At 43.1% G+C, this 20,956-nt stretch overlaps 1 protein-coding gene across 6 annotated transcripts in view; it reads left to right on the top strand.

Annotated features, from left to right (window-relative positions):
• The window catches only part of DENND2B (DENN domain containing 2B), a 153,508-nt gene that overhangs the window by 80,404 nt on the left and 52,148 nt on the right, over positions 1 to 20,956 (top strand). For all 6 annotated transcript variants that reach the window (XM_039553312.1, XM_039553315.1, XM_039553313.1 and 3 more), the window contains 2 exons: positions 12,020 to 13,234; positions 16,959 to 17,095. In XM_039553312.1, the coding sequence (XP_039409246.1) occupies positions 12,020 to 13,234; positions 16,959 to 17,095 (1,352 nt within the window). The remainder of the gene's footprint in view (positions 1 to 12,019; positions 13,235 to 16,958; positions 17,096 to 20,956) is intronic.

Raw genomic sequence — 20,956 nt, 5'->3', positions numbered from 1 at the left:
TGCATCAGTTTGGATCTTTAGCAACTTCTTTTTAGCAACACTTGATTTGTGCTGACATAAGCCAGAAGAAAATCAAACACTGGTTAATAGATTTTTAAAGGAAGTGAATGAAAAAATATTCCCTCATAAATTCAAGTGAAGTATATAATTTCTTAATCTGTACAAATCCATTGTCTTGGTCAAGGACAAGCCCATCAGTGATGGTGGCAGCGCCTCTGCGATGACGTATTTAAGAAGGGAAAAAAGTTACTGTGCAGGAGCAACTGCAGCTAGAGAGGAGAGGAGTGAGAACATGTGAAAGGAACAACTCTGCAGGCACCAAGGTCAGTGCAGAAGGAGGGGGAGGAGGTGCTCCAGGCACTGGAGCTCAGATTGCTTTGCAGCCTGTGGTGCAGCCCATGGTGAGGCAGCTGAGCCCCTGCAGCCCATGGCAGACCACGGGGATGCAGAGATCCACCTGCAGCCTGTGGAGGACCCCATGCCAGAGAAGATGGATGCCTGAAGGAGGCTGTGACCCCATGGGAAGCCTGTGCTGGAGCAGGCTCCTGGCAGGACCTGTAGACCCGTGGAAAGAGAAGGCTACGCTGGAGCGGGATTGCTGGCAGCACCTGTGATCTTGGGGGGACCCACACTGGAACAGCCTGTGCCTGAAGGACTGCACCCTGTGGAAGGGACCCGCCTGGTGCGGTTAATGAAGAGCTACAGCCATGGGAAGGACCCATCTTGGAGAAGTTTTTGGAGAACTGTCTCCCATGGGAGACACCACATGCAGGAGCAAAGGAAGACTGTAACTATCTCCCGTGAGAGAGAACCCATGCCGGAGCAGGGGAAGAGTGTCACTGTCTCCAGTGGGAGCGATCCCATTCCGGAACAAGGGAAGAGTGCAACTCTCTCCAGTGGAAGAGAGCCTATGCTGGAGCAGGGGAAGAGTGCAACTCTCTCCAGGGGAAGAGAGCCCATGATGGAGCAGGGGAAGAGTGCAACTCTCTCCAGTGGGAGCAACCCCATTCCAGAGCAGGAGAAAAGTGTGACTATCTCCAGTGGGAGAGACCCCATTCCAGAGCAAGGGAAGACTGTAGTAACTGTCTCCAGTGGGAGTGATTCTATTCTGGAACAGGGGGAGAGTGTGACTGTCTCCAGTGAGAGTGACCCCATTCTGGAACAGGGGGAGAGTGTGACTGTCTCCAGTGGGAGCGACCCCATTCTGGAACAGAGGGAGAGTGTGACTGTCTCCAGTGGGAGCGACCCCATTCCAGAGCAGGGGAGGAGTGTGAGAAGTCCCCTCCATGAGGAGGAAGCAGCAGCAGAAACACCGTATGATGAACCAACCACAGCCCCCGCTCCCCGTCGCTCTGAGCTGCTGCGGGAAAAGAGGTAGAGAAAATCAGGGGTAAAGCTGAGCTCAGGAAGAAAGGGGAGGGGTAGGGGAAAGGTGTTTCTAAGATTTGGGTTTGTTTCTCATGATCCTACTCAGGTTTGACTGATAATTATTTTTTTCCCCCAAATGACGTGATGGTAATTGGTAAGGAATCTCTCCGTGTCCTTATCCCAACCCATGAGCTTTTTTATATTTTCTGTCCCCTGTCCAGCTCAGGAGGGGGAGTGACAGAGCAGCTTTGGTGGGCACCTGGCATCCAGCCACTTCTACGCACATTGGAAAGTGTACCAAGGGTCATGTTTGTCATCACAGCTGCAATTTATTTTGCATTCCATAAGGTCAGAGCCACTAAAGAAAATGATGATAAGAGAGGCTGGGGGTATAAACTTTGAAATCTTTCCTCCTTCAGATAAAGGATGCAATCTCCAAAGATGTTGTATACTCAATTAACATGTTTCCTTCTCTCTTTCTTGCTTCACACCTCCATGAGTCATCTTTTACTTATCAACTGCTCCCTCTCCTTTCTGCTTTTCCAGGTGCCAAAAAAAAAAAATCCTGTGTTTGATTTCTTTCTTTCAGTTGTTTACATAAAAGAGAGTTATTGTATATATTTGAGAGATATTACTACTGCTCCTGTCCAGAGTCTGTTATGAATGTTGGGTTACTTCTTAGAAAAGAAAAAAAGAAGTGTAACTTTTGGTCGGAAAGATCTTTTGCCTATCCTCAAATGTTGCAATGAACGTCAGTGTGTGGGTGAGAGACAGACAACTTTCAAGGTGCAGTTGCATAACTCAGTGACTGGAAAGTTCACAGAGGACTGTAGTACCATTTATTTTGTTGGAAAAATAGTCGAAGTTTGAGACACAGATCTTTGGTGATTGAAGCAGGTGGAAATCCACTCTTCTAAGGGACAAAAGAGAGAGGGCAAAACTTTTAAAAAGAAGTTAAAGATGAAGATCAAGGGCACACTTCTCCAGCTGTGTCATTCTAAGAGTAATGCAGTAACAAACAAAAAGCTGTCAGACTGCTTTATCCATATTACAGAAACATGTACAAAAGGTGTCCTTCAGGGAACATGTAAGTTTTCCTAGTGTGGAGTGTGCTGTTTTATGCCAATGCTTCAGCTTTTTGCTTACAGAGGAGGTTGCAGCAAGTTGAACTGAGTTGCTACACTTGTCTTGACAACAGGATGGCACCCAGCTGCTGGTCAGAGATGAGTCTGCCCCTCAGAGGCCTGAGCACTCTTTGGGCAAAGTTTGAGATCAGAATTAGTTCTTCTTTTCCCCTGCCTCAGATAGTCCACATGGCTTGTGACCCACCTTCCCAGTGCATGAGCTCCAAGCACACAGCACTGGGACAGGCTGGGTCTGATAGACTGTGTTTAGGCAGGGTGATGTTGAGGTTGTTCTGGATTCACAGAGATAATGCAGGAGATTCTATTCTGCTGGTGTTTAAAATTTTATTTTGCTTTTTATTTTATTTCCTCTGCAGTGCAGTAACTCCATAAGCAGCATTCTCAGATCTTTTCAATCACTTTAGTACTATCCTGTGTGACATATTGTATTTTCCCCAGATGTTTCAGGCCTCAGACCTGATGGACTGTGATATTGGTAGTTGAAATGATGACAGAAATTAAGAATGCCTGTAGCATCCATAGCAGACAGACGGACAATGGCTTTCAGTTTTATAACCTGCTCTTCCAGGATACTTTCTCAATGTGTTACATAAACTAATTTGCAAAACTGTATGAAAGAAACATCTACAGAAAGATCTCACTGGACATTGTCAGTACATTGGGGACCACAGCTAAGCTGGTGGGACTGGAAGGATAATGTGGATACTGGTAAGAAAGGCAAATAAAATATTTTATATTTATTCTGAAATGAGCTCTTCTGAGTGGATGAGATTAAGAAAGTTTGTTAAAGATGGGATGGAGTCCTGAATTCTTATTCTTTGTCTGTCCCTGTTAGATAGTTATACTTGAAACTATTTGAGGAGGTTTTGCATGCCCTAAAAGTTGATTTATATGTGAAGCAGGGAAAGCAGGCTTGTCTGTATTCTGGATTAGTGTGCAGCCAGGATTTAGGAGTTTTGACTTCCTGTTCAGTTCCTTTCTCTGTGGATATAGAGTATTTCAGTAAAGTATAGAGTGACCTTGTAAGCTTTTCTGGCTTGTCAGGGCAGAAGAGGGATGACCCTATTTTACAACAACTTTTCCAAACCAGAATTCCAGATTTGGAGGTTGCCAAACCCAGAATGCCCTCAGACATCTTGAAAACTAAGCATCACAATTCATAAAAATAATTTTTAGCCCTTCCCAAATTGTGTGTATGTGAGCATAGAAAACTTTGTCAGAATTAGTTCCACAGAGCTTATTGCTTTGATATTCCAGGACAGATGAGCAAGCATGTTGAAAAATCACCTGTGCTTTGAAAAAGCAAAGTCGAGAGCCTCTTTGTGCACTGGGATTTTGAACAGTCAGCATGTTCAGACATGCTGCTTAAGAACAAGTTTCAAGGACTGGCAGTTCTTAAATAGACAAATGAAGGTTTGTGCTTTCTGCCTGGTTTAAGAAAGTGCCATCACTTGCTGTGTTGCCACTCCCTCTCCAGCAAAACTCCCAAGATCTTAAGAAATCAGGTGAGACTAAAACATACTGAGCCAATTCCAGAACAATAAAAATAGTGGAGCTGTAACAATGGAAATATCTATTGCATAAATTATTATTCAGAACATGTTATGGGAAAAGACTAACTCCAAGGGAGGCTTCCCTTTTTCAACTGTGAATCATATTTTTTGAGGAGAAAACGAGAGACGGTCCTATGAAACCAGTGCAGTGTACTTTGATGGAAAAGAGAGAATGGCTCACTCTGATACTTCTGTTCTCGCTTTTTGATTTTTTCACAGTCAGCTTCTGATCCCTGTGATGGAAAGTACAGCCCAGGCTCATTGGTATTCTTTGCCTTGGGTAGTTATTTGTGTCTGAACAGAGGAGGTGAAAAAGGCTTAAATGGGGAATTGTTTAAAGACCATCCTGCCCTTGCCTTGTAACAGAGCAGAAAACTGCCATAAATCTGGAGTGGCAGGGAATCTAACCCTCTGAGTGTAGATAATTTCACAATTTCCTGTTATCTTCTTCCCCCTGACTTGGCAAAGACACCTAGTGCATGCAGATTGATGGCATTTTATTTTACAGTCATTCCTCGTGCTCAGATTTGTCTTGCTGTCTTGGCTTTACGGATCCTGTCTAATTCAAGCATTTAGCATCTGACTCATCAACTTTGATTTCTTTGCCCTTTTTCTGTACAGTGGTAGAACACAGTTACCACTTCACGTAATTTACTTTGGCAGAATGACTCCTGCATTTCCCTGGTGTAAATCAGACCTTTTTGCTTCCGAGCCATAAAAACACAGCTCACCTGCAGTCAGCTGTGATTGTGTGTACTTCTCTTCATGAACCAAATGCAAAGGCCCAGAGCCCTGGGGGGTGTTAAACACAGGAATTCAGCACAGCACCCCTGCAAATGCACACCACAATTGTTATCATTGACTCAGTACTTCTTGGGAACACAGACACCGGAGCTTTTCAAAACTGCACACAGAGCTTTATTTTAATTTCGCTGTCCTATCATTTTGTAGCTAGTTCTGATATGGTTTCGGTTTTTATTTAAATGGAAAGTATCAAAATTCCTTGGGGAAAAGAAATTCAGAAGTAAAAATAGGAAATACTTGGTGTTTCTATTTTTGTTCTATCTTCAAACATTTTGTGATTTGTTGTCCACTTTGATTTTATTGCCTCATTCTCTCTAAATGCTGGGACTTTTCCATCCCAGCACATGTTCATGAGAGTGAGCCTATTTCAAACAATCCTATAAATGCAGACTAACTGTAAAGTTAAGAAAGTCCAAGTTTTTGTCTTGTTTTTGTCACAATCCCAAAGTCAACAAAAACAGGGGGATGTTACTTGGAATGCAGAGTTTTGGGGATTTTTAGCCATACTCCTGGTGAGAGCTCAAAAATCATAGAGTCTGGTGCAAGAGGGTTTGTTCTGCTACCACTTACATCACTTTCCAAGAGAGAGGCAAGACATGACAAGTTGCACCACTTGCCCCATCACCAAGCTGAATCACCTCAGAAACCACCTTACTAGTGTGTACCCAGCATTGAGTGTGAAAAGTTCACCTCCTTTATTCACCATAAGCCCTTACTTAGATTTAAGGTAATTAAATATAATCTGTAATTATCTACTTGAGTTATGTAGAAAATGAAAATTCTGAGTGCTGTGAGAATGCAGAATATATATTGTAACAGAAAGGTTTACGGCCAAATGGAAGTGGATTTAAATTCAGTAGTGCAGGAGGTCCCTTTGGCCTTAATGTTCCCATAATCCCTAGTTACAAGGAGTAAAAAGATCATTTTTAAAGTCCTTTTCTCCTCCAGGAACAATTAATACACTGAAAGATTCAATTTGTATTCTTTGATGCAGTATACAAGGCAGTTGTCCAGGCCTAGATGCTCATTTATAATTGAAAAGAAAAAGAACTCGAAGGATCATCAGTACATGGGATCCACCTCAACTAAGCAGCAAAGCCATTTCAGATCACCTATTGTGGTGATGGTTCTACTTTTTACCCTCGTGCTGAGCACCTGGTGACCCAATCAGACCAGCCTGACTCCCTGCATTTGTCCCCTGCTTACTGCAATGCCTTGCTGAGTCTTTGCAGCTGTCACTGTCACTGCCTCTGTCTGTCTGTCTCCTCTGGTGAGGATGCAGCTAGGGGTGAGGAAAGGAAAGGAAAGGAAATGGCACATTGTCACAAGAAAATAATGCTGAATCCATGCTGCTCTGTGAAATGACTTGTTCCATAACTCATCTCAAAGTGCAACCACACCACTGACTGCTAGTGTTTGACAGCTCAAAGTGGACTCCTCACAGTCCTTTGGAGGAAAGCGTAGAGGAAGTTCATTACTAGCTCTTGTATAGAGAGAGGAAGGGGGAAATTTTGGAGAAGTGTCCCTCATCATCGCTTTCAATCAAAGCCCTTAAAGGCTTTTGGTCTGCTTTGAATTACTCTGCCTTTTTGCACCTGAAGAGGCCTGGGAGATTGCTGTACTGCAGTGGTGTGTTCAGTTTTTGTTTGTGCAAAAGTATTGATTTATACTGGGAGCTTTCCCAAGAATGTCTGACAAAGGCAGGAGAGTTTATGTGCTCTGTTTGTTTGCTCTGTTTGTTTGCTGGGTGATTTCCTGGCAGCACTGCCCTTGGAGGGTGTGGAACTGCTCATTACAAGGAGCTGTGGGTACCGAACCTCTGCAAAAGTGCTGGTTCTGTCACAGAAGGAATGGGACATAAACACCGCTTCTAATTTGAGCTTCTGTTGGTCTATACATATTTTCTCTCCTCTGCCTGCTTCGTCAAATCAAGTGGAAGTTTGATATGAATGAATACCATAGTGAGCCATTACATCTGTTCTCAGCAGCCGTACATCAAAATGTGCACAGTGTAGTGAGTGGTTCCAGTTAGCAGGTGAATAGGGTGTGATTCCCTCTCACTTTGCCTTGCTCTGGGAAGGATGGATTCCAGTATTTGCACTCAGAGTGGCTGGCAGTTGGTAGCTGAACATTTCTTAGCATTCTAGCTTACAAATTTCCAGAGAATTTCAAAGTTACATCCTCATTAACCTATCAGGGCAGCTTTAGTGTGTCTATTAAACATGAGGTTTTTCTGCCCTTGCAAGGAGAAATTTCTTTTGCTTTTGTTTCAGATCTCCTTAAATATCAGCTAGAGCAACAAGAAGTCTCTAGTGTTGTGTCCAGGCAAATCTACTCATTCCCAAACTCACAATCTGGTCACAGCTGATTCTGATGTTATTGTTACCCTGAAACAGGTTAGGTTGTCCTGATGAAATTGCACAATGCCCTAAGAAGAACCAGGGATTAGAAAAAAACCTAAATAAAACACTAAGAAAGCAAAATTTTTCCTAACAAAAGTGAGGAGAAAGTCCTGAGGAGTAAAACTGGTGCTGGGAGTCTTTGCATGAGCTCACCCAACATCAGTGTCATTGGGAAATGATGGCATCTCATCAACAGGAGCCTGGAAAACCCAGTACCTTTTTGTCAGCATGTTCCTTGTTCTTTCACCAGTAAATGGGCTCCCATGCATGAGCATGTTGAAGTGGGAAATTCCCTGGATCAGAGTGCCAAAATCTGTCCTACTATTCTGTATGTGTTGGTTTAAGAGAGCAGATGGAGTTTGCAAAACTGAAAAATTGCTGAGTGGCTTCTTCCAGCTCGCCTTTCCCCAGGACAGGATGGTCTGTGTGGTCACTCCTGATACTTCAGGAAAGCTAAAACAGTGCTGCAGAGTCTGAGCTGCTTAGAGGTCAGAGGGGGGGCAGTGAGAGTTGGGAGTCCTGTAACTCTTTCAAGGCAAGTCACTTAACCACCCTCCAGTCACTGTTAATGCCTGAAATGCAACCTAAGACTTTTTTTAGTGTATATAAAGTGCATAAAGTGTGTGGATCTTGGATGCAAATGCCTCAATAAATGCACATTCTGATTATCCACCTACACTCTGATTTCCAAAAGACACAGAACCAGCTCTTGAGCTGCTCTTCTTTCTAGCTGCCTCCTGTTGTTGAAAGCTACTCATGAAATTGTGGGAATTTCCTACATCCATTTCTTCTCTTTTCTGGAGTTGATGTTTGGCATTGGAAGTAGGAAGAAGCTTGTGCTTCTGCTCTACTGGATCAAAAGGTCAGGCCCCCTGGTTTTAATAATTCTTCCTCTTCTACAAATGGACAAATGTTAGCACCCACATTTTGCAGGAAGAATATTGGTGTCTTGTCCAAAATTAGAGACCTTTTGACTTTTTGGTCAGATAGAGGGCAAGAACTCAGGTACTTTTGGCATGGAGAACCAGCCCTTCTCCATCCCCATAGATTTTTAGTGTAAGTCAGTCTTGCTAAAGGGCAGGAATTCAGTTTTTTATCTTTTGCCTTGTGATGAGTAGGTTGCAAATTATCTCAAAGAAGTGCTTCTGTTCTCTACTTGGTGCAGCTGAGATATAGCTCCACTTGTATCCACATGTGCTCACTGGACCTGGTGAAAGGAGATGCCTTTACTAGAGCAAACTATATATTTGAGAGCAGCCCTTGAGAATTACAGATTTTGTAAGTTACAAGTTTTTTCTACATTTGGGTGAGAAAAAGAAAAACTGGAGAGAAGAGACTGAATCAGAACACGAAGATCAGTTGTAACTACAGTTCAAAATCCTAGAGAGCATGACTGATATTATCAGTTTCCTTCTACCGTAGGTAACTGCTGATTTCTCAAGGAACAAATCACAACAGCAAAGCTAAGCATGGTCTAGAGAGCTGGAAAGCAACTCTTGGATTCTGTCTGCTCTCCTCAGTGAGCAGCAATGAGTGCAGGCAGAAAGGTGGTTCCAGGGTCTGTGACCTGTTTAGAGGGCATCGTGGGCTGCTTGGCAGCCTTTGAGATTGCAGTGCACAGCTGCCTTGCGAAGGGTTTGGGAACTGCACACCAAAGGCTGCATTTTGGAAGAATGCCCTTAGGGAACCAGAGCAACTTACTACAGTGTCTTTTGAGAAATACTGATATCCTCAAAGAAATATCCTTGCCCAGAATGAAGGTGTTGGTTAAGGGAACTTGTTAAGAAAGCTGAATTTGATTCCATAATCTCTATTTATGCTGTTTATACATGATATTTATAAAGTTTATGTAATAATATGCATTGTAAGGTGCTGCACTGCATCACTCTGTATGCAGGAGACTTCAACAAAAGCATTTTGCTTTACAGTCTTTTTGTGGAACGTTGCAAGTTTCTTAATTTTTATCTCTGTCCAGTAATACTGGTTTTAAAGTCTGGGGAACTGTTGTGCCTTCAAGAGAATATTCTTCTAATGGAAGTAGGTTTCTTGGGCAAGATCCAATTTATTATCCACTGATCAGCTTCTGGACTTGTTTTTTTCTCTCATTCTGTTACTTAGCAGCATCCTTTAGGGAATGCATGCTGAAACCATCAGCTTTGTTCCTCTTTGCTGTTGAATTATTCCTATAGATTCTCTCTGGATTACTTAAATTTAGAGTGTAATGCAGTGTAAAACAGAATCTCTTTCTTCACTGATGCAACCCAAGTCCTTGAGAGTAAACCCCTACAGAAGGCCTGTGGCTCTGCAGCCCCAGTCTTGTGCAGTGGAAGTGAGTGGGAATTTTGTAACTGAATTTGGGGGTTTCAATACTAAGCCTTAATTGCAATTACCTTACTGGGGACCTGGAATTTAAAAGAATGGCTCATACCTCTTAAGAAAAAATGTTTTGCAACTTCTTCTGGTTATGCCAACCATAATTTTCCCCTTTTCCTCCTTTCCTGATGAATCACCAAACCTTTTTCTGACAGTGGAAACAGCTGAAAAGATATTTCTTAGAGTATAAGGACATAAAGGTCTATGCCTATGGTATTTTCTGTGCAGTGTGTCAAAGGCAGAGAGAGGTGTCTATGATTCTCAGATTGTCAGCATATCCTTCACCTCTGCTGTCCCATTCTACTGACCTTACTCCAGTCATTTTGTATTTTATTCTTGCTCTTGTCAATACAGATTAGACTCTAATAAGTAAGTCGTAACATGCTAAAGTGTTCCACAGGGTCTCTTCTTTCCCTATCCTGTAGCTGAATCCTGACAGTGGATTTAGCCAACATGCAGCTTCTGAGGCTGTAGTCTTTAGATGTAAAATACACTTCCACTGGGTGATGCCTGTTTCCTTGAGAGAAATGTCACTGCAGCTCTGGGACAGAGCTTTCATGTCGGCATGACATGAAAGAATTAGCAGAATGTGATCACAAATCTGAGCTGAGGCAGGGTTAAGAATAATATAAAAATTTGGCTTTGAGGTATTAACCTGAAGAGATTGAGATGAGACAGGCAAAAAGAATGAAGAATCAGGGTGCCCCACCAAGCCTGAGGAGGCTGATTCAGGTTTCATTTTCAGACACTATAAGGGTATGTTGGCCAAGGTAATTCCAGGTAATCCACTACAAACTCTGCGCTGCAACAGCCAGCCAAAAGCACTCATCATCTGTCACCTGCTTTTGATCTTCTGAGATCTCTTAAGACACCTGTCTGCAGCTGTATAGAATGGCAGGAAATTCAACTTCTGGGATGCAAAGAGCATATTCTGGCATGCATCCTTTCTCTCCTGAAATAACTGCTTTAGGCAGTTGTTTAAGGAGTATTTGCCATCATCTTTGACATGGCATCTCTTTTTCTACAGGCATGTTTATCTTTCAAAACAATAAAGAAATAAAAGTCACCAAGTGGTGTAACTTCTGTGACAAATAGACTTGCTTGTCTCAGACCTCTGAAAAAAGGTTCCCTTTTGTGATAATTTGATTATTGTATTTTTCTGACCAGAACTTTTCCCTTTTGTGATATTTTCAAGCTTTGATTGTGAAGTATCCACTGTAGGAAACTGGGATGAAATCTGATAATTTGGTTTGGGGTTGCATTTGAAGGAAAAGAAAATATTTCCTACGTCACAGTAAATTTTTCAGAAATCACGCCAGTGCTCTGGAGTTTTTGGATTACTGCACAGAAGTTGGCATCTCTACTGTAGGTATTGGCTGGCTGTTGGAAACAAAACAATATAGCAGCAGAGATCTTCTGAATCTCTTCTCCCTTTGCTACAGTGCAGACATTTGCTCCCTTGATTTCTTTTGGTCAAGCAGGTCTTTCATTTGGATCTTGTCTGTGTACAGGACAGATGATAAAATCCAGCTTGTTGTCCACAGCCTTGTTGTTCGCACAGCACAAACTTAATTGCATATGCGAGGCATTGCTTAGGGGTCTTTCCTCTTTTTCCTGTACTGTTTGGAACAGAAGGGGGTTAATGTTAAAGGAGTTGTGATTATTTCTGCTATGATTTGTATGTATGGATTTTGGCAGGGCGGCAAACCCCCTTTTTTGACATGGTTTTGGCTTAATTTCCTTACTGCTGGCTCATCACTGATGAGGCGAATGATTAATGTGTTATTTAGTTTCCTTGTGTCTTTTGTTCTTAAAAGTCCTTGCAACAACGTACAAAACCCCAGTAACAATAGCTGATTTTGCAAACCATGGCAAGAATTTGTTCCAAGGGTTTTTTCCAGGGTAACACTGAGATCTTTCTATGTAGTTTATATTCTCCAACACACAGTGTGGGCAGATAAATGCGTTTTCTCAGTGTGTAATATTCTTTTGGTAAGAAACTACTTCTGTTTGATAAGGGGAATTGAATCTGTTGGCCACAGCATCAGACTGAAGATGAACCAGGTCTACTCATCTGCAGGTAGTAGATGCTTTCAAGGCAGTGGTTTGCTATGAGAATGTCAGCTGGTTTTAAGTTCAGGGTGAAACAGAGGCGAGAAACCTTGTTTTGGATGTGCCAAGTGTCCTGCTCATGGCCCATCACTGACACCAGTTAAATGCTGCCACCTCCCACCCCCGACTCTGTGGCTGAGTGGTCACTGGTGTCTTAACGATGCTTTGGTCTTGCAGTGTGGAGACTTTCAGCCAGAAGAAATTTGGCAAATAACTCCAGTTTCCCCAAGGCCTTGATTTTTTTATTTCTTTCTGTTTCCAGGTGCCAGTCAGCCACTCCGCCGCCCCTGTTGTCCCCGCGAAGAAGCCCTGCCTACCCTCTCAGCGACAGCGAGGACTCTTCCCGTTCTACTGGGCTCTCCAAAGTCTCCAGCTCCAGACTGTGCCTCAAGGACTGGAAAAGCCGCACCTCTACGCTGCGGAGCACCTCCACGAGCCCATCGGACACCGACTCCCCGAGCCACCCCCTCAAAGCCATCAGTGTGGGTGCTTTGGATAAAAGGCTGTCCGTGTTCAAGGCTGACCAAAAGGAGACTCCAAATGAGGCTCAAGATGGGGAAGCAATAGGGAGCCATCCGCTCACCAGGAGCACTCTGTCCTTGGGCACTGCCACCAAACTGAGGACCCTCTCCATCAGCAGGGTGAGTGTCCGCTCGCAGGCGCTGGACATCAGGCAGAAGATCACAGAATGGGAATGCCGCCGGGAGCTGTCCCCCAGGACGAGTGTGTGTGTGGACAAGAGGGATGCTGGGGAGAGGTCAGGCAGTGAGAGCTGCCCCAGTGTGCTGACCTCTCCCTGCAGCGACAAGACATTTGATTTCAAAGGGCTCAGAAGAATGAGCCGAACATTTTCCGAGTGCTCTTACCCAGAAACCGAGGAGGAGGAACTGCTGGACAGGGATTCCTGCCATCGGTTTGAAAAGAGACCAGGCAGGAGCGAACCTTCTTCTGCCACTTTCCTTAAGAGCCATGTGAGGAAAGAGTCCTCTGCCGTGCTCAACAGAATCCAGAAGATCGAGCAAGCACTGAAGGAGCAGTCGGGCAGAGGCCTCCCCCAGTTACCAAGTAGCTGCTACAGTGTTGACAAAGGGAGGAAAAAGTCTGGGACTCTGAGTACTGTGGAGGGACTGAGTGAAACCCTGAGCGATAGCAAAGGAGGGAGTGTTATTTTGGGGAGTGAACCAGAAACACCTCCTGAGGCTGAGAAAAGCAGTAAAACAAAACAGGGGGTTACTGCAAACTCAGCTGGCCCCAAAGTGCTCCTGGAAAGCCCAGCTAACAGCGCCGTGAATCCCGTCCCCAAGCCCAAACGCACCTTTGAGTACGAGGCAGACAAATCCCACAAAAGCAAACCAAGCAATGGCCTACCTCCATCTCCCACACCTGCTGCTCCTCCTCCCCTCCCGTCCACTCCTGCACCCCCGGTGACCAGAAGGCAGAAGAAAGAGTCGCGCTTTCACAGAAAGTCCCAGAATAGGTAAAAGTCAAGGAAAATCTGCTCGGTTCTCCAAATAAATAAATAACTAAATAAATGGGCTGTATTTTTGTAGTAACAGTATTTTAAGTTCGCCCGCTAATGCAATGCTTTTGACATAAGAAAAGCTAGGAGTTGCCTGCAAGACAAGTGTTTTTCCTGCTGGTCTGCTCTGATAGGATGCACTGGTACAATACCTTTGCATGCCTTCAGTTTTGGAGTTCTACGATCTTCATTCCTCGATCCCCCAAAAAGGCTCTAGGTTAGGTGTGCTAAAGGTTGTCTAGTCCATGTTGGCACAGATGCCCTTAATTGTGATTGTTAATGGACCATAATTTTGTTACTGTCGGGTAGTGGGACCATAGCTGATCCCTCACAGTCTTTTCTTCCTGTAAAACGTACCTGCAGAGGTTTTCTCTTTCTAAAGTTCATTACTTTAGCAGTTGTGTCAGTTTTATGCAGTGTAGATGATTTTATTTAATTCAGTGCTCAGGAATATTATCCTAAGTTACTATTAAAAGCTGTGGAGGATTAATGCTGAGAAAACTGTTTTATCACAGGCAGTCCTTTATATCCTTCCTGAGTTAATGATAGGGAGAGTGTATGGCAACAATTCCCCAGCAATCTCTGGAGCTTGGCTTGTTTTAACCACATGATTTATTTTGAGTTTTAGACATGGTGGAACTCATTCTGCTCATTGCTTAGAAGATTTTAGGCATAGTTGTTGCTAAGCATTCAAATTACAGCATTTTTTAATGAATTCACCTGTCTGTGCCTGTGCATGATACACACCTTCCCTTGATATTTAGTGATGAGGTCTGCAAGGAACTGCTAAACATCATCTCAGATGCACACTATCCCTTCAGTATCTACTGCTTGCTGTTGGTTCAGTTATTGAAAGTTTGTCAGCACAATTATACTGACCTGAATTATAGTGGGGCAGGAAGAGGAGAAGAGGAGCCTTCATATTCTGTCCTTTCCTCTCAGGAGACACCTGCTTCTGAAAGATCAAACAGCTCTGCTGAGGCGTGTTGTTTCTCCCAGAAAGGTGTGGGGGGATGTGGAAACTCAAGCTCTGATTAGCAGTGCTTATCTTTGAGTCCTGACAATAATCTCAGAGGAAGTAAATCTAGTTTTTAATGAGAATTTGTGAAATAAAGCTGTCCTCAGTTTGTTCAGCATAGCACTGGCAATGTGCAGAAGACAAACAGTAATTTTAAAATGGGTGTAAGTGATACCCTTTATTGGAAAAGGGGTAACTCATCTAAGAACCACAATATTTTATCACAATGAGTTTTTGAGATAGTTTTGAAGCTGCTTTCCAGAAGAGGTACAATTCTGCTTGCACCTGCTGTTCTGCAGGTTCAGTCTCCTGTCTTAGCAGAGTTAGACAACAGCACAGTTCAGCAAAGGATCTTCAGGCCTGGGTTAGGGCTAGGAGAAACAAGCCTTCCAAAAAGCATTATTTATCAATTTAAGTTGTAGAATATAAATTGTAGGATTAACAGGGTTGTCATGTGTATCTGATGATCCTTGCAATTCAGTTTGACATTCTACTGGGTAGGTATCCATTCATTTGTAACAGCTTTACCCACTGTAGTTTAATGACTTCTCTGGACACACCTCTTGTTAATCATGATCTAAATAAATTCAAATCAACCTCCCAAAAATCTCAGGTTTGCTGGCTATCTTAAATGGTGGGTGGAAATCCTTTATAAAAATCTCGATTTCATTGTCTTTGCTACTGTTCTTCCTTCAGTTACAGAAAGGAGAACTCCAAGATTTACAAAGAACTTAAGACCATACAAGTCATCTAAGAATAATAATATTTGGTTGATAGTAATTACTGAAATCTCAGTATCTAAACTGTTCTTTTTTTGAGAACAGACATAACTCATTGTGTCTGCAGCTTGTAGCTGTGTGTTTCAGATTGAACATACATGTGGTTTGCACTCCCTGGAATGTCATGAGAATGGACTGAGGGTATTTATTTTCCCAATACTTTGGTTGAAAGCACTGGTTTTATTTTTGGTGGTTAATTCAATATCCTAGTAATATGGAGGAAGTCTCTCATGTTTGCCTGCTAGCAGAAAGCCAGGCTGGATCTGGGCAATCTGCTGCCAACAGCTGCTTTAACATTTCAGAGTGGTGTGGGCTGGGTGTTCCCTAGCAGTTGGAAATCCTCTGGCACACACAGAGCGCAGGAGAGGAGTGTCACAGCAGAGGCTTGGGACACATGGACCACAGCTGAGTGTTGGTCCACAAAGCCATTCCTGTCATCCTATACAGTGTCACCACATCACAGTGGTGCCTTGAAATCTATAGGAGCTGGATATTTAACTACTTTAGGAAGTCTCATTTCATACACAGCTATGTCTTCAGTGTGTCAGCATCCTTTGTAACTGTGAGTAGCTGTGGAGGAGCAGTTGTCTGGATCTGACGTGCACAGACTGTTTCTGCCACAATCCTGATGTGAATAACTTGGACCTGGATATTCCGAAGCTTAGGGAAAGGGGAGAGAGGAGGCTCCTAAGCCCGATCCTGAGCTGTAAGCCTGCTCCAGCAGACAAATAGGAAATGCTCTTTTCGAATGTATTGCTCTTTGCAATAGTCACTGTGTTACCTGTAGGGATGCTTGAGCCAACTCACAGGCCAAAGTGTCTCATGAGACTCTGTCACTGCCACATGGATATGCTGTAACATATGCTTCACTCCAGCTGGGAAGAAGAAGAAGCAGGGTTGATGGTAGGATGATTTATTGTTAATCTAGTTTGGGTCTCAGTGAGTGAAGCATGCAGACCAGCACAGTCCATGCAAGCCTTGCAGCACCATGGGATTTATGCTCTGACCTGAGCCCATTTTTCTCACTGTTTCATCCTCAGCTGTAAATCAATGCAATGAATGCCAGCCCCTGTACTGCTAGCACTGCAAATTGTGGCCCTCCCAGCTTGAGTGTAGATAGCTTGAGAGTGGGAAGAACTTGGCCTCTTCTACCTCTAGAACTGCTCAGCAGTACCTGGGGCAGGTGTGGGTGGGAGACAAGTTGTGTGTGTTCACCTGACCCAGCTGGTCCTCACCTTCCTGCCAGAAAGGGCAAACCTTCAGCCCCCAGCCGTCAGCCCAGGTTGCTCATGTACCCCAGGGATCATTTCCTCAAGGCTTTCTCCTTTGCTGTCAGTGCTTGACACAGGGTGTGCAAGGGAAACAGGTGACTTTCACACGAGTCTGCCTTTGGCATTTGTACACTGAGCTCTGTGCAGGAACATATCTGAAAGTTCAAGATGTGAATAGTGTCAAACTAAGGCTACATCTCCCAGAGCAACCAGTGCAGGAATGCTTTCCAGACACTGTGTCTTTCTTTAGGAGAGAGGGCTACATGTTTCTTGGGCCTCTGGAAAGAACAAGGTAATTTCTAATCTGAGGATTGTGCTGCTAACTTACTCTGTAAACTTGGAAAAATATCACATATTTTCTCGATATTTTCTTCCTGTCTGCATAATTGGGTAGCAATACTTCCAACTTCATAGAAGTGTCATAGATGATTATACTAGAGACTGCTGTGAGCACAGGACTTATGGTCTGCTAAAAGTTAGTCCTTAAAGCATAATGTGGGATTTTTTGTTTGTTGTGGTTCACTTTATATATATTTCTTAGCAAGCAAATGCTCATCTAAATGTTTGAATAATTTTGCATTCTTGTTACTCATTATTATTGTTTTAAACTTTAGAAAATCCTTTGAGTTTGAGGATGCCTCAAGCCTGCAATCCCTGTACCCTCCCTCCCCAACTGAAAATGGAACCGAGAGCCAGCATAAATTTGGATCCAAGAGCACTTTAGAAGAAAATGCCTATGAAGACATTGTAGGTAAGAAGCTGCTGCAGAACATGGGCTCACAGCAGGATGTTGAGTGGCTGTGGGCAGGCCGTGTATTGCTGAACACATGCCATGTGCAGGAACATTCAGTGCTGTCAGTAAAGAGAGATTAAATGGAGGCTAAATGGGTTTGATCCTTCAGTGCAAATGTAGCTCTCAGGCTGCATGCAGGAAGTCTTGATTCTTTCAGACTTCATTGGGTAGTATTGGAAACAGACTGTTTGGTCAGCTTTTTGCCAATGCTTTTCAAGTACCAAATCGTTCTTTTTATCGAGATCTTGGCTTGAAGCCTTGAGTGGTGTAAAAATGTAAAGAACAGAACCCGAGACAGTGTTTACAGAACTATCCAATAGCAAGATTAACCTCAGAGGCCTTGTGTGGTCAGCCTGAACTTTTCAGGACTCCGGTGTGGACTGCCCCAAAGCAGTTATTTGTAGCACTGTTCCTGGTCTCCTCCAAGTCCCAGTTGCTGGTTAAAGAGGAATTAATTTCCTTTAGCTATACAACCATCAGGAATGCACAACAAAAAACACTGTTTTCATTAAGCTTCATAAGAAAAACATGTTTCTTTTGGTCTTAGAAGGAAATCTATGGCCTATGCATACATTCTTTTAACATCAAAAAAAAGTTGTTATAATTACCAAAAATTGGGCAGCCCTTCAGAGGACAGATTTTCCACACAAGTGATGAATATCTGCTTTATTTTTAACTCTTTCAGTATAATATTATTGCAACAGATACAAAGGGGACTTGGTTTTACTTTGGGCAATGAATCTTTATATACTGAAAGCTGGAGGGCTACCAAGATAGTCTGGAACCCTAGAGCACACATCCTCTGAAGAGACACTGACAAGCTGGGCTTGTTTAGTCTGGTAAAAAGCACTCTAATAGTGCTTACAAATGTTTGAGAGGCAAACAAAGACAATAGAACAAAACTATACTTGGTCATATCAGTTGATATAGCAAAGAACAATGGCCACAAATTGGAGCCTGGGGCTCTCTGTCAGACCAAAATTCTGTCTCTGGCTTGTCAGCCTCAGTGAAAACAGGAATTTACTCTTTCCATTCTCAGCTGTATACTTTGTCTATGCCATTCAAAAAAATTGCTTTCGGAACAGAAGCTTTCAGCTCCTGCTCAGTGTCTGTTAAAATGAAATCTTTTTTAGATACTAAAAAGTCATTTTCTGTGTAGTGCATCCTTATATCATCAGCCTTTTCCATGACAGACTGCCGTGCTACTCACACTTGAGAATGTATTGTGTGTTAGTTACAGTGCTCATCTTTGCTCAGGACTTGTCACTGTGCCGCCAGATTTTATGTGGTAATGATTCTTTCCCTTGTCTGGTTTGTTAAATATCAATATAAAAGGTGCAGGACTGGTAAGAAGCTTTCTTCAAATGAGAAGAACTCTTGGGTTCAGTAAAACAAAAATCATAATGGGCTCTTCCAACTCATGGGTACTATAAAGCAGCCCCTTGCAGACTATAATTTGGCCATTTTGGCAGGGCAGTGGGAAGAGAATGCAAAATTTCAGATCTGTGGACAAACACAGAACTTCATTGTTTTGTACTGCTTTTTCACAACCTCTTTCCAAGCACTTCATTCAATACAGGCAGTGCGGGGGGGAACACAAAATCAGTATTATTCTTACAAACTGTCAGGCATGATTAAAGACAAGCCAAAGAGGTTTGATCTCCAGCTTTAAAGAAACTATCGTAGTTTTGTGTATCACATCTGCATAATTTATACCAGTGGTGCTAGACCCCAGTCTCCAAGTAGCACTTTTGTGCTCATGCAAACCAGGTGTCTGCAAGAGTGAGTTTATTTTATAGATCTACATCTGCTTCAAAGCTATATAAAGGGCTCTGTCACTGTTCTCTGAGTTTTCTTGGCAAACAGTTGCCCTGGAGGTGCCAGTGGGTCTTTTTTTCCCTATACCTTGTTGAATCTCCTTGCCTCCCTAAAACTTGTAGGCAGTTAAAACATTGTTGCTGCAGTAATAAGCTTAATAAAGTGTCATGTCCCCCCACCCCTTAGAATTAATATTTGTAATGCAAGGAAGTGTTAGAATACAAGGAAAGAAAGCGGTGAATGCTGTGAATGCTCTAAGTATTCTAGTGTGAGACAGAATCATAAAAAATTCAGGTTGGAAGGGACTGTGAAGTCAGCTGATCCAGCCTCTGCTCAAAGCGAGCCTGATTTCAACATTAAATGAGGTTGCTTAGGGCTACATCTGGTTGAGTTTTCAAAATACCATGGCAGGATGGCTTCACTGCCTCCCTGTGCAGCCTTCTCCACTGCTTAGCCTCCATTGTGAATAATGGTTTCTTGATGTCCCTGTGAACAAATTTTTCTTTCTATCCAGTCTGAATTCTCCTTTCAGACTTGAAGGATGTTGTCCTTCATCCTTTCACCGGCAAGAAGTGCCTGGTGCTGTCTTTTTCACTTGCCTTTCTAGGCAGTGGCAGACAGCAGCTGGGTTATCCCCCAGCCTTCCCCAGGCTAAGCAGCTTCTAAGCGTGTAATTGCTAGGCCTGGAGTCATTGGTTTTTTGGTCACCACATGGCCTCTTCATGTGAGGCATATGCACACCAAAGCTTTGTCTTCCTCCTGGTGCCCTTGCACTGCTTATTCTTTAATGACCAGGGCAGCAATGAACTGCTGTGTGTAGTTTATCTTGAGAGCTGCCTTTATTTAAAAAAGTAAGTTTTAAGGTATATTGAAACCAAAAATGATCATGCTCTGAAATCCAGTGACATCACGAACCAGACGCTTTGTTCAATTTTGTAATATTTCTGTAGACTTTAATAGATGAAATACCTGCATGGTAAGTTCAGGACAGGTATTGGATTGGAACACAATGATCCATTCTGCATTAATCAAGCAGCCCTTGTATAAAGGGGTGCACATTCCTAATAAAAATCAGAGCTGTGTTCCATGTGCAAGGAACCATGTGGACTTCATTCATCTTCTGTACTAGCACTCACAGAAATGTGGCAGTCATAGTAAACTTAACATTGTTTTGCTTCTTGTGGTTTTGAATGAGCCTTTAATCAGACCAAAATTGATGTGGCTTTCTGAATCCGGTTGGGGAAACCACGCTTGGCTTTGTGTGAATTCAAGAAACGATCATAGTATTAAGAGATGGCTGAGATTGTTGCTTCTGCTGTGTTTGTGCATAACAGTATTTCCTGTCATATGGACCATACGGTTCCAGTTTTCCAGTCTGCTTGTCTACATGCAGCTGAGATGTTGGAATACTGGTACTTAAGGTCTTGTGTCTCTGCAGCATTGTTGACCTGACATCTAGGAGAAAGAACTTGTAATCACCACCAAAAAAAAGTTGAACGAGTAAAGTGAAATGAAGGTTAAGGGCATAGTACTAAGTTTGACTTGAGAAAATCTAGTAAAACTAGGTGAAAGAAATAACACTCCATTTAGAAATTAAATTTAGTGGAAGGAACCTCTGACAAGACAAGCCTTCTTACTCTCTAAGTCCCCAGAATGCTGTACACAGCAGAACAGGTGGAGATTTCCTCCAAGAGGACACGACAGATGTGCAGAAAACGCATTGCTCAACTGGGCTCCGTGTGTTGCGTCGTAGATTGAGAATGTTTAATTGAACATTGCATGACTCCGTGTCTGCTTTGGCAGCTGGAACTGAAGTAGTCTAGAAAATAAGGCAACGCCTCAAAAACATTGCTGTGGAATCTCTAAAGCCAGGATGAATTTCTGAATGGGATCTTGCTGGTAGGTTCCCACTGGGAGTGTCCCTCAATTCATTGTCTCAGGGACAGCTGGCCCTCTTGGGGAGGGTTTCTTATGCATCCTCCATCTCTCTGGGCCTGTTCA

The sequence above is a fragment of the Corvus cornix genome, chromosome 5 (assembly GCF_000738735.6).
Source record: "Corvus cornix cornix isolate S_Up_H32 chromosome 5, ASM73873v5, whole genome shotgun sequence".
Taxonomy (NCBI): domain Eukaryota; kingdom Metazoa; phylum Chordata; class Aves; order Passeriformes; family Corvidae; genus Corvus; species Corvus cornix.
This window is presented reverse-complemented; position numbering and strand designations above follow the sequence as displayed.